At 38.9% G+C, this 14,125-nt stretch overlaps 1 protein-coding gene across 6 annotated transcripts in view; it reads left to right on the forward strand.

Moving 5' to 3' along the window:
- Window positions 1–14,125, forward strand: part of FAM184A (family with sequence similarity 184 member A) — a 120,321-nt gene that overhangs the window by 45,575 nt on the left and 60,621 nt on the right. For all 6 annotated transcript variants that reach the window (XR_010933747.1, XM_067702253.1, XM_067702250.1 and 3 more), the window contains exons 2-3: window positions 11,252–12,106; window positions 12,808–12,943. Coding sequence is in view for 5 of the 6 variants with exons in the window: in XM_067702253.1 (XP_067558354.1) it covers window positions 11,252–12,106; window positions 12,808–12,943 (991 nt within the window). In the remaining variant the exon portion in view is untranslated. The remainder of the gene's footprint in view (window positions 1–11,251; window positions 12,107–12,807; window positions 12,944–14,125) is intronic.

A 14,125-nucleotide genomic window follows, 5' to 3' on the forward strand; every position in this document is an offset into this window, starting at 1 on the left:
ATAGTGCCTTTGGCTTAAATAAATCCAGATGAGCTTTTTATTTTGTTAACTGGTTCGTGAATGTTTTATTTGGACATAAGTCTGTTGTTGGAATTAATTTGATTACACAATGAATGAAGAACAGACTTTGTTTAAAAAACTTTTTTTTCTAACTTATAACAAAAGAAACTGGACCAAGAAAAGAAAAACGTGGAAGTAATTCATTGCTAGGAGTAAACTCCTGTATATGGGTAGCATCTGTTCCCCTTACACTCACCTTGAACTACACATATTCTGTGAATCTTCCTGGTAGATCCAGTTCCATAGTTAATGATGGCAAATGAATATGTGGCTTAATATTTTGTGAGAATATGGGTTAAAAGGTTTACATCTCATATCATATTCCAAAAGACTGTTAAAATTCTCTCTAAATATCTAGCCTGCCAGTTGCCTTGTTTCTTCACCGTTCTCTCAGCCTCTTTAAAAAATCCCCTCAGAGTTACGAGCAGTTCATGCTTGGCCTTTGGACAGGTAGCCCACAGGGGGAGCTCTTACTATTCAGGCAGCCCCTTTGGAGGGCTTGTCACATATAGGTAGGATGGGTTTTCACAGGGACTAAACCTTTTTATACAAAATTAAATTCGTTTTGTCATTTTTTTCTCGTTTCTTTAAACTGAGTAGGAAGGACATCATGAAAAAGGAACAGTGGGTTGGAAGAAGGTTGGGAAAGAGTAATAGTTGAAAAGAAGACTGATAAATGTGCCCTCATAATGTGGTATTAAGTACTCTGATCACCAATAGGGTGGATTGAGAAAGCACAACATAAAATTTCCACAAAGAGGAACTTGACATAATTCTATGAGTCTGTATCATATGTATTCTACAAGACAGCCAGCCTGGTCTCTTCAAAAATGTCAATGTTCAGATTAAAGGAGACTGAAGACTCAGTACAGTGTGGGATCCTTGATTGGATCTGCACTGATAGAGAAAAGCTGCTATAAATTTTATTATTGGAATAATTTGGTAAACCTGAATATAGGCTGTATATTAGTTAATATTCCATTAGGCTGAACTTCTTGGGTCTAATAGTGCTATTGTCTTTGATCTTAGGAAATATATACTAAAGTATTTAGGGGTGACAAGTACCTGGAACTTATCTTCAGATGGTTCAGAAAAAAGTGTGTGTGTGTGTGTGTGCACGCACGTGTGCGCGCATGCACGCATGCACATGCTTAGTGCTGTATGAGTTTGGGATTTTTTTCTTTCAGACACTTATTTTACACTAAATGATGTTCTATGGGTTTTGCTTCTTGTTTTTTTTTCTTCAGGATGAATGGTCACTTGTGACCTCATTTTATTTTTGTCCTTTTTTCCACCTCATTTTGCTAGCATGGAGCTGCTTGAGGCTAGTTCTTGAATTCAGTTCTGTAAACTTTTCTTACATTGCAATGATTAATCCTATAACCTAGGTAGCATAAATATATGCTATTATTGATCATCAGTAGAATAGTAAAATATGGATGGATTTGTGCAATTTCATCACCTCTAAAACACATTTTAAATGCATTTGATTAACATGCCCTTAAGGATGCTAATAATAATCAGGTTCTAAAAAGTGAACCATTTTATAGAAACATTAGATTCTCTAAGTTAGCTACTTAGAGCTCATCAGTTACATTTAATAATTTGTGAAACATTTACTTGTAAAGCTGGTCTGGGAGTGCCGTTGAATGGAAATTGAGGTGCAGAGTTCTCTGGTCTGTGTTATTGCTCTAGAACAGATAGAACAGACCCTATATGGCAGAGGTCAATAACCCACTGTTTTTGAGAAGTTTGAGAGACTCTTTTCAATATTCTTTAACTTTGGTGGCTTAAGGACCAAGTAACCTTGTGCTAATTGTATCTGAGTGCTTAATAATAAAAACAGAATTATAGAAACATATTCTTCCTGTGTTTAGGGCTGCTTATTTTTAATATTTATTTATTTGGTCACGCCAGGTCTTAGTTGCAGCTCATGGTCTCCTTAGTTGTGGCTCATGGTCTCCTTAGTTGTGGCATGCGAACTGTTAGTTGTGGCATTTGTGATCTAGTTCCCTGACCAGGGAATGAATCCCGGGCCCCTTACATTGGGAGCGCAGAGTCTTAACCACTGCGCCACCAGGGAAGTTCTTCCTTTGTTTAAAATGTATGAGATCTGTTTTTTTAATCGAAGTATAACTGACCTACAACACTGCATTAGCTCCAGGTGCACAATATAGTGATTCGGTATTTCTATGTTACAAATGATGTCTGTTACCATCTGACATAATACAAAGTTATTACAATATTTTCTATATTCCCCATGATGTACATTTCATGCCCACGACTTGTTTATTTTGTAACTGGGAGTTTGTACCTCTTAACCTCCCTTACCTATTTCACTCACCCCACCCCCACCCCTGGCCCTGCCCCACCCTGCAACCACTTGCTTGTTCTCTGTATCTGTGAGTCTGTTTCTGTTTTGTTATGTGTTCTTTGTTTTGTTTTTTTAGATTCTACATGTGTGAAATGATATGGTATTTGTCTTTGTCTGGTTTATTTCATTTAGTATGATACTCTTTAGGTCCATCCATGTTGTCTCAAATGGCAAGATTTCATTTTGTAAATAAGTTTCAAATGAACTTATTTACAAAACAGAAACACAGACTTAGAGAATGAACTTATGGTTACCGGGGGAAAATGCGGGAGGAGAGGGATAGATTGGGAGTTTGGGATTGACATGTACACAGTATTATATTTAAAATAGATAACCAACAAGGCGCTACTGTATAGCACAAGGAACTTGGCTCAATATTCTGTAATAACATAAATGGGAAAAGAATTTGAAAAGGAATGGATACTTGTATGGGTATAACTGAATCACTTTGCTGTACACCTGTAACTAACACATCATTGTTAACTATACTCCAATATAAAATAAAATTGTGTTTAATTTCATTTTTTAGGGCTGAGTAACATTCCATTGTGTGTGTGTGGGTGGGTATGTGGGTGTACCACATCTTCTTTATCCAGTCACATATTGATGGGTGCTTAGGTAGCATCTTGGCTGTTGTAAACAATGCTGCAGTGAACATAGGGGTGCATATATCTTTTTGAATTAGTGTTTTTGTTTTCTTTGGGAAAATACCCAGAAATAGAATCGCTGCGTTGCATGGTAGTTCGATTTTTAATTCTTTGAGGAAGCTTCTTACTGCTTTCACTGTGCGTCGGTACATAGTGACTGCACCAATCTGCATTTCCACCAACAGTGCGCAAGGGTTCCTTTTTCTTCACATTCTCATCAGCACTTGTTATTTGTTGTCTTTTTGATAATAGCCATTCTGACAGGTGTTAGGTAATATCTCACTGCGGTTTTGATTTGCCTTTTCCTGATGATTAGTGATGTTGAGTATCTTCTCTATGTCTCTTGGCCATCTGTATGTCTTCTTTGGAAAAATGTCCATTCAAGTCTTCTTTCCATTTTTTAATCGGGTTGTTTGTTTGATGTTGAGTTGTATGAGTTATTTGTACATTTTGAATATTAACCCCTTATCAGATAGATCGTTTGCAAATATCTTCTCCCGTTCAGTAGTCTGCCTTTTTGTTTGGTTGAGTTTCCTTCACTGTGCAACAAGCTTTTAAGTTTGATGTAGTCCCATTTGTTTGTTTTCATTTTTATTTCCTTTGGCTGAGGAGACATATCCAAAAAGAATATTGTTAAAACTGATCTCAAAAAGCATACTAACTTGGGGCTTCCCTGGTGGTGCAGTGGCTGAGAGTCCGCCTGCCGGTGCAGGGGACACAGGTTCGTGCACCGGTCTGGGAAGATCCCACATGCCGTGGAGTAGCTGGGCCCGTGAGCCATGGCCGCTGAGCCTGTGCGTCCGGAGCCAGTGCTCCGCAACGGGAGAGGCCACAACAGTGAGAGGCCCGTGTACCGCAAAAAGGAAAAAAAAAAAAGCACACTAACTACATTTTATTCTAGGAGTTTTGTGATTGGTTTCACATCTTACATTTAAGTCTTACATCCACTTGGAGTTTATTTTTGTATATGGTGTGAGAAAGTAGTCCAGTTTGATTATTTATTTTTGCATGTAGCTGTCCAGTTTTCCCAACACCATTTATTGAAGAGGCTATTTTCCATTATATATTGTTTATCATAGATTAATTGTACCAGAACTTTAAAAGAAATTGTCGAATCTGAGATTGCTCCTTTTTGCTTTGTTAAGTGTCTTGTGCCTCATGTAGTACTTATATACTCTGAGGGTGAGTTTTCCTCTCTCTCTCTTCTGTTGGTCTGTCTGACTGTCTCTGGCATTGATCAGAAAAGGAAAGTGAACAAATATCCAGAATTTTCGAATAAGCGAGAGAGAGAGGAAAACATCACCCTGAGGAGCAGTGATGACAGGGTCTGCTCATGGTTGCTGAGTGGTTGAGTCTGTCGTGAGACAGACATACTGGGAAGACTGACTGAAGCTGGCCTCACCAAGGTGAAGAGCATCATCCGTGGCCAGTGGAGAGAAGCTACTGATGGCTTCTGCGCTCTAAGAGTGTGATCTCATCTCCCTGTTACGGAGGAGCATGCAGCCGTCAGACGGGAGCTGCCCGTCTTCCCTCTCCACCTCTTTAACCTTGCTGTCTCGGGAGGAGTTTTTCCCTACTGTCAGTCAGTGCCAGTCTCTCTGCCTGTGTCAGGCAATCCTAGCCTCAGACTTTCTCCATGACTTTGGTGCAACAATTAGCCCTTCCCTAGGATACATTTTCAATTCCTCTTTAAAAAAAAAAAAAAACAACTCTCCCTGGAATGGACGCTGCTGCCCCCTAAGCCATCATCCTAGTTGTCCCTATGTATTTCCTTCCTTTGACCGACTATTTCTTGGAGTTTATTTTTCTGCTAGCTGAGCGCCTCCATTTACTCAGTATCCACTTGTCCACTCGCTCTGCCCCCACCACTCTACTGAATGTGCTCCCTCAAAGATTATTTCTGAGATTGTGAATGCAGGGGCTTCAAGTGTTCCTTTTTCTTGACTTTTGTGCAGCTTTTGACAAGACGCCCTGCCCGTCCCTCACACCGTGGACTGTGATTCCCTGCTTCCACTCTTGCTCATCTCTCTCAGCACGTGGCCTCTGTCTGTGGGTCCTCATCCTCCTCCCGCCGCGGAAACCCACCCAAGGCCTGGTCCTCGGTCTTCTTCATTCTTCCTCAGTAGCTTCTCCCTCTTGGTCTTGTCCAGCTCAGCAGCTATGAGTATCTCTGCAGTGTGGACCATGTCCACTTTTCTAGCTCCAGAGCCCATCTTTCCTTTCACAGAGTCCTGTGCTCACCCATCGATGTGTCTTTCGCTCATACCGTTCCTTCAGCCTGTAATTCCATCTCTATAGCCTTCCCCTTAACGTTTTGACTAAAAGAGATTCTGGTTAAAATATCCTGTGATAAACCATAATGGAAAAGAATATGAAAAATAATATATGTATAACTGAATCACTTTGCTATACAGCAGAAATTAACACAACATTGTAAATCAACTATACATCGGTAAAATTTTTTTAAAAAAGAGATTCTGGTTAAGATAAAGAAGCATTTTACTCAGAATAAGGGAAAACTCATACATTACCATCCTCACTCCCACCCCAGCAAAGACTCATTTTGTATTTCTTCTCCTTTGTAAGACTTATCAATATTTCACTTTGACAAATTGAGTAAATATTTCTTTAAGGCTAGTCTCCACTAAGCTGCAAGAGAATAGACACCACACATATGCATCCAGTTCACCGTTGTGCCGATTATAGGTCTTGGCGCGTAGCAGGTGTGCAGTAAATTTTTGTTGAAGGGAAGAATGAATGAAGTAGGAATTGACCATTAAAGATTTGCTAGTAAGCTATCAAACTTTATCTAGGTAATTAGATTTTTTTTACATTTCCAAAATACACGTTCTTTTTTATAAGTGTAATGATTAATGTTCAGTATTCTTGAAAAAGTTTAAGGATGATTTTTATAAATCAGTTTTATTTCAGTCAGTGATTTTTAAGGAAATTTGAAGGGTATCTGTTGGAATTAATGTTCCTTTAACTTTCTGTTTTCATTTTCATTGTCATGTTTTTCTACAGCTAAGGCATTTCGAGTATTGATTCATTCTTTTAGCACTGTTAATGTTAGTCTTTGAAAATGGTTTATTGTTTTCTGATTATAGTAGTAACATGCATTCATTACAGAAGGCTTAGAAATACTGAATATCCTCAGTTAAAATTTGGTTAATTTCTTAATACACCTTTAAATATGCATCTGCACACACATGCACATTCATTGTTTTCTCTGTATGCGATTGGATCTTATTGTATATAGTAGCATGTGTATTTGCCTTATACTACAAGCTTTTTCTTTGAAATATCCTCCTAAATGAGATGTGCTTTTTAATGGTTTCATGGTTTTACATTGTGGGAATGTACCATCATTTATTCAACGATTCTTTTACCTTAGCAGGGTTAAACCTGTTGGTATAATATTGCAACAATTGAGGTCCACTTAAAATATTTTAAGCTAATATAACATACTTATCAATGAACATGCTTTATTACTAATGAGTTAGCTTTTAGTGGGAACATTTATATTGCCAATGTATTTGCTCTGTCGACCATAGCAGAATACCATAGAACTTCTTGCTGTGTCCTCACATGGCGGAGACAGAGAGAGGAAGCAAGAGCTCTGGTGTCTCTTCTTATAAAGGCACTAAGTCCTATCATGAGGACCTCATTCTCATGACCTGCCTAAGCTTAATTACCTCCTGTTATCTCCATATAACATCATGTTGGGGGTTAGGGCTTCAGCATATGAATTTTGTGGGGTTGGGGGGAGACACAGTTCAGTTCGTAGCAGTCAACAGTGAAAACTATTTCAGACACTTTTGTTTTTACCTAAGTAGCATTTTTAAAATTAGGATCTAGAATTGTTCTCACTTTATCTGTGGGTAAGAGTACCTGAAAATCTTCATAGAAAAAATTAAAATTACTCACAATTGCTTACTCATCATGGGTTATATAGTAAATTATGCATCATTGGCATAAAATGGAACTGTGAAATTGCATGAAATTGCTGAAATGATTGTACTGTCCCATTCCATGAATGTTCATAGTTCCAGAAAAATTGCGAATGGCTCTTAATGTCTTTTAAAATAGTTTATGAAAAGAGACGTTAGAGAATTTCCTTTTCTATGTGGAAAATCATAGCCAATTTTTTGGAGGATTATGATCAGTTACTGAAGTTTCTTTTAAACTTAGTCTCGTTCTCTCCATAAATAAATGATACAACTAACAAGGAAGGCTTAGTATCTTATAGTGCTCTATATTTTTAAAAATATTTATATAATATCATTTTAAAATGTCAATGATAAGTTGATCTTATAACAGTGTCACTAGGGTAGAATAAATACAATCTCCATTTAATATTGAGAAACTTGGGCTTCCGTGGTGGCGCAGTGGTTGAGGATCTGCCTTCCAATGCAGGGGATACGGGTTCGAGCCCTGGTCTGGGAAGACCCACATGCTGCGGAGCAATTGGGCCTGTCAGCCACAACTACTGAGCCTGCGCATCTTGAGCCTGTGCTCTGCAACAAGAGAGGCCGTGACAGTGAGAGGCCCGCGCACCGCGATGAAGAGTGGCCCCCGCTTGCCACAACTAGAGAAAGCCCTCACACAGAAGCAACCCAACACAGCCAAAAATAAATAAATAAATTTATTTAAAAAAAAATATTGAGAAACTTGAAGCTTGGAGAAATTATTTTACCTAGGGTCAAAAATTCAGTTTGGGTCCATTCTGTTACTTCAAGTCATATATCTTCTATGTGTTCAAAGAACATAGAACCATCTATATTACCTTTGTCTGAGAAATAATAATTAATCAGAGAAAGATACTAATAAATGGTTACCTTTGTAATTATGTAGAAAAGTGAATAGCTAGAAGGTACTTTGTATAGTTAAGGTACTTGAAAATTCATATATAGCATTCTCATTTAAAAATAATATAATTAGTGGTATATTTTATATGGTCATTTCTAAGAGCACTGCTAATTTGTTATTGTCCTTGCCATCTTTTTATTGTTCCTTTTTAAGGTTTTAGAAATTTATTTTAACATTGCTTTCCTGGAAGATACAAATATATGGTCAGCATGATACTGTATTTATTTTATGTAATATACTTTCAGAATCACATAATTGGTGTTGTCAGTGTATGAGTTGTAGTGGTACAAAGCCTAGACTGTTTAGTAGAGAATTAACAAAGCTAGTGCAAAATCAGACTTTTTTATTTTTGGCTGCCAGTTTTGGCTGGTAAGATAGCTATGTATAGGTTAGGACAGGAGTTGGTAATAAGGTCTTTTCCACAACTCAACTCTGCTGTAGTAGTGGGAAAGCATCTGTAGGCAATACATAAAGGAATGGACCTAGCTGTGCTCCAATAAAACTTTATTTACAAAGACAAGCAGCAGCCATATTTGGCCTGTAGGTTCTAGTTTGCTGATCCCTGGATTAGAATATATAATGAAATAGAACTTCTCACCATAATATTTCCCTATTATTTATCAGATGTTTTGTTTACTTAAATTCTGTTTTAATTTAATGCTTTAATTCGTAACCTTGATCCCCTTTAATTTCACCTTTTTATTCACATTTTTGTGTGCTCCTGAGCTTCTGTACCTTCAGCTACTTTTCTAGGCTAACATCATCACACAGCTTTCCAGCCTTGTTGTCAGGACACCCCAAATTAAACCAATCTAACATTTGCTGAGTTTCAGGAATGAGTGGTGGTAAGGAAATGGTGATGTTGGATATAAAGAAAAGATAGAATCCCATGAATGTAGGTGGCTTTGGAAGGCTTATTAAAAGAGGCAGAACTTGAGCTGACTCTTGAAGACTGAGAGAAATTAAATTAGAAAAAAGAGAAGAGTATTTCAATACATAGTTGACAAGGGGAGGCTCACATGTTGCTTCCCTCTCCCTTTTCATCACCAGTTATACAGAATCCCACCATGGACTGGTCCTTTTCATGATCATTTCCTGGAGCAAAGTGCTAACAGCGTGACTTATTTTCTTTGGGGATCCCATCTCTTGGGATTATCTCTTTTCCTTCCACGTGCTTATTAGTAAGATGAAGAGGGAATGCATGCAGACATGCTCTGGGAAGGTCTGCAACCTGTGGGCTCGACCAGCTCTGTTCCAGGCACTCTGGCAAATGGACTTCTCTCCAGCTGGTTGGTGTCTTTTTCCATAGTGCCCCTTCCAGTCTTTTCTGGCATCAGGGTGGTAGACAGGTATGACCCTGAGGGAAGGGAATAGGAAGCCACCCAACTTTCTTGGTTTATAGGCTACCTTTAAGATTAAAAGTGTAAATAAAAGGAGTCCTCCATGGGGATGTGTGTTAGCCCATTTAGGGACATAACGTGGAATTTGGAATTAGGTTTATTAAAAAAGAGAGACACCGTGAATAAGTATTTATTTTCCTCTGTGCACATGTTTTCCTGTGGCCCTTGTAGGAGAAGGGTAGTTGTGGCAAGACAGGTAGAATCTTGCCGTCTCTCAACCTTTTTTCTTTTGGTATGACCACATCTCAGTCACGCTGAAGAAAATAGATACAGCAGACCTAGCCGAGTGTATGGACAGGGGACTGGGTGTGGAAGACAAAGCCCCGTATGGAGGGAGTGAAGCCCCTGCAGTGGGGTAGCTCCAGTGTGTATTCTGCTTTCTGCCAGTGTAGCTGCAGGCTTAGCAGGCGACAGCCTAGATTTAGCAGCAGGATTTGGAGTTACCAGGGTCTGTGGAGAGCCAGGTAGTTTGTCTCAGTTACCTTAGTCTGCATAAACAAGTTCTCTACAAAAAGGACAACACTTCCTCATCTTAATTGCAAAAGTATTTGGTGCTGGGACTTCCCTGGTGGAGCGGTGGTTGGGAATCCGCCTGCCAATTCAGGGGACGCGGGTTCAGGCCCTGGTCCGGGAAGATCCCACATGCCGGGGAGCAGCTAAGCCCGTGTGCCACAACTACTGAGCCTGCGCTCTAGAGCCTGTGAGCCACAACTACTGAGCTTGTGCTCCGCAACAAGAGAAGCCCCTGCTCTCCACAACTAGAGAAAGCCCACGTGCAGCAATGAAGACCCAACACAACGATAGATAGATAGATAGGTAGGTAGGTAGGTATGTAGATAGATAGATAGATAGATAGATAGATAGATAGATGATAGATAGGTAGTATTTGGTGCTGGACTTCATTTCTGAAGCCAAAGTAAGATCATATTAAAATAAGCGAGGTTCCAGGACACTGATTTTTAGCCTCTGGATTTTTGCTGGAGTGTATAATATTTACTTTTTTTTACTTCAGAAGAAAGTAGGCACATCTCTAAGCCTTAAGTTGTGAATATTACTGTTGGACCGTGGGGCTATGTGGAGGACATCAAGGAACATATGAGAGTGGGAGTGTTACTATAAAAGGAGTATGTTGTCATTGGAATTAAGGTGGGGAAATCTCAATGGAATCATTAAAACCCAAGGACAAAAATGAAAATAAAGACCTGTACTCAGAACACTCTGGCTCTAGGAATCTGGCTTGCTTGGAGGCGGAGGGAAAATTAGGCAATGAGTAAAACTACAACATTTGATAGGTGAGCACAAAAGTACTAATTGGATTTTGTAAGGAGACCACTTGGGAGTGAAAAGGATCAGCTTTAAAAACAGACCATAATGGAATTAGAAAAGGAAATTTCTAAATTTAAAATATACCAGACTTTAGGCAGTTGAAAGAGGCCTTTGGGAAGACGTAGGACCTAGAACTTCCACTCATGCAAAGCCTCCTTCATCTCTAGGCCTCCAGTGCAGGGCAGAGACTTACCATGAGGCTTTTCTCCTGATCCCACCACAGTCCCCAGGAAGCTAGACTGGGCCGTAGGAAAACTCCATTCTCATAGACCAGGTAGCCTTCTTTGTCTCTTTCCTCCTCACTGTTTCATTTCTAGGAAAACATTCTTAATTTTGAATGCTTTAAAAACCTACTCAAAAAGTCTTCAAGTACAGATTTTAAGATTGGGCTATGTAAATTTGCTAAATAAATCTATGAGTACAAAAACAGTGCATGAAGTTTTAGTATTTAATATTTACCATAGCCAATATTATCTGCATAGAAAAAAATGTCAATCCAAATGAAAGAATTAACTTCAATTAGAAAGTAACATGGTTTACTGAATTCTTCTCCCTTTTTCTTTAAAACCATGCAGGTAATATATGCTTTGAACACTAAAAATGATGAGCACGAATCTGCAATTCAAGCCCTCAAAGATGCTCATGAAGAAGAAATCCAACAAATTCTTGCAGAAACAAGAGAAAAAATATTGCAGTATAAAAGCAGAGTATCAGAGGAGTTAGACCTTAAGAGAAAGATTCAAGTTTTAGAAGCATCATTAGAAGATCACATAAAAATGAAGCAGCAGGCTTTGACAGAATTTGAGGCTTATAAGCACAGAGTTGAGGACATGCAACTTTGTGCAGAAGCCCAGCATGTCCAACGCATAGTAACCATGTCTAGAGAGGTTGAAGAGATCAGAAGGAAATTTGAGGAAAGATTACGGAGTTTTGGACAAGTCCAAGTACAGTTTGAAAAAGACAAACGGTTGGCATTGGAAGATTTGCGAACTGCTCACAGACGGGAGATCCAAGAGCTGCTGAAGTCACAGCAGGATCACAGTGCCTCCGTTAGTAAAGGACAGGAGAAAGCGGAGGAGCTGCACAGAGTGGAGGTGGAGGCCTTAAACAAGACACTGGAGGAGCTAAGGCTCGAGCGGAAAAAGCTAATTGAGGATTATGAAGGCAAGTTGCGTAAAGCTCAGTCCTTTTATGAACATGAGCTGGATACTTTGAAAAGGTCACAGCTTTTTACAGCAGAAAGCCTCCAGGCTAGCAAAGAAAAGGAGGCAGATCTTAGAAAAGAATTTCAGGGACAAGAAGCAATTTTACGAAAAACCATAGGAAAATTAAAGACAGAGTTACAGATGGTACAGGATGAAGCTGGAAGTCTTCATGACAAATGCCAGAAGCTTCAGATAGCACTTGTTACAGCAGAGAACAGTGTTCAGGTGAGTAAAGAATATTACATTCAACACATGGATTTTTTTCCCACTTTTTTTCTTTTCGATTAGACCACTTTAACTTTTTTTTTTCCATTTTGCTTTTTTCCTACTTTTGTGACAAAATCAGTGAAAAGGTAATCTTTATTACCCTGTAGTGTTATTTCCTACAACAATTTCAGATATGAAAGGCCCAAAAAGACAAGCTTGAAACCTTATTGATTGTTTATGAAAGGATTTTTTAATAACATGTTAATATTTTCCCAGTGATTTGGGAAGTTTAAAATATTGGTCTTTAATTATGTTTTTTTCCTTTTCCTCCATTAATGATGGGGTCTGCACATCAGTTGATGTCCAGACACTGAACAAAAAATTAAGATTGCTTTATAAATAGGGGTATGGCTCAAGTCTAAAAAAAAAGCCAAAAAGTCTCTCTGGCAAGTCTTTGTTTCTTGGCATAGAAAATTTCATAGGTATGTTTTTAATATCTGCGCAGCATTTAAATATATTAAAAAGGGTCGAATAGCCTTTCATGTTTGGGTCATATGACTTATGAAGATAACAAGTTATGTGTCACTGATACAGATTCAAAACTAGGTATTGTTAAGTGTGACTTTTGAATAAGAGGAAGTTGCTGCTCGTAGTTTAAATGAATTTTTTAGCTTAGCATCATCCTTGCATATTAATAATGGCTATCTGATTTTTCTTAGGTTCTTCAAAAACAGCTTGATGATGCCAAGGAGGGAGAAGTGGCCTTATTAAGCAGGCACAAGGAAGTGGAAAGTGAGCTAGCAGCAGCCAGAGAACGTTTACAGCAGCAAGCTTCAGATCTTGTCCTCAAAGCTAGTATGTCTGACCGCAGTTCTTGGTGTATTCCTCAGCTAAAACCAACACTTAAATGTTAATTTGAGACAGATTAGCCTTTTCTTCTCATATTTTAAAATTATTTAGATTCTAAACATGTTAAAGGGTTCTGTTATCTTGTTAATCAATCATGAGATAAGCAAATGATAACTTATTTTTAGGAATGTATTTCTATAAAAAAAATAAGATTTATAGGTTTTAGCACCAATGTCAGTCACTAAAAGAAAAACACTCTAAGAGGCTTTGTCCTTTAAAAACATGTCCTTTTAAAACATAAATATTTGAAAATACTTAAATTAGCGGAACTATATTTAAATTACAACAGCCTCATTTCATTTGGCTTATTAATGAGGATCATGTTACGTACTAAAGCTGGGTCGCCCGTCCTGACGTGGCTGACATGCTCACTTCGAAGCCCTCACTAGAGGAGGGGGGTGGCCTGTATCGATCTGGAGTGACATTTCGCTGGGGTGTTTGGTGAGCCCGGGAGGCCCTTGAATAAGTTCTGTGAGGATGTCATGTGATTGACTGGCTCATTGGTGAATCCCAGATTACCCTCCCCCTGAAGCAGAAACTTTTCGACTTTAATGTGTATGAAAATCACCTGGACAGCTCGTGCGACCACAGACGCTAGGCCCCAGCCCCAGAGTTTCTGACGCAGTAGGTCTGGGGCGAGCTTCACTTATGACCAGTGCTCCCAGGCGCTGCTGGTCCAGGGCGCTTTGAGAACCGCTGTCCTAACGCATATGCCTTCTGAGCATATTTTCTCATATTCACTTTCCATCTCTCTGTCTCTGTTCATACCACCCCCGCACACTTTTGTCTTTTTGCTGTCGTCATTTAGGTTTTCATAGCCTTGCTGTCCTTATCTGTCTCTTGCTCTGCCTCAGTTCTTTATCAGGTCTGTTGTCTACAACAAATTTAGTTTCAGCCAAACTGCTGCCTGCCGTCCTTCCTTGCTGCATACAGATTTCTTCTTCTTTATGTTAGAATTTGGAAAAAAAGAGATTAGAAAAGAATAAGTTACTCATTTTAGTGCCATCGTGCTACTCAGTGCATCTTCTCTTACTTTGCTTTACTCCCAGGACTTTTATATGTACCTGAGGAGTTGTTTCTACCTCAACCTGTAGAGCTTGAAATCTTCAGAAATGATTGGAATGGTTC

This window comes from Pseudorca crassidens, chromosome 13, assembly GCF_039906515.1.
Source record: "Pseudorca crassidens isolate mPseCra1 chromosome 13, mPseCra1.hap1, whole genome shotgun sequence".
Lineage (NCBI taxonomy): Eukaryota > Metazoa > Chordata > Mammalia > Artiodactyla > Delphinidae > Pseudorca > Pseudorca crassidens.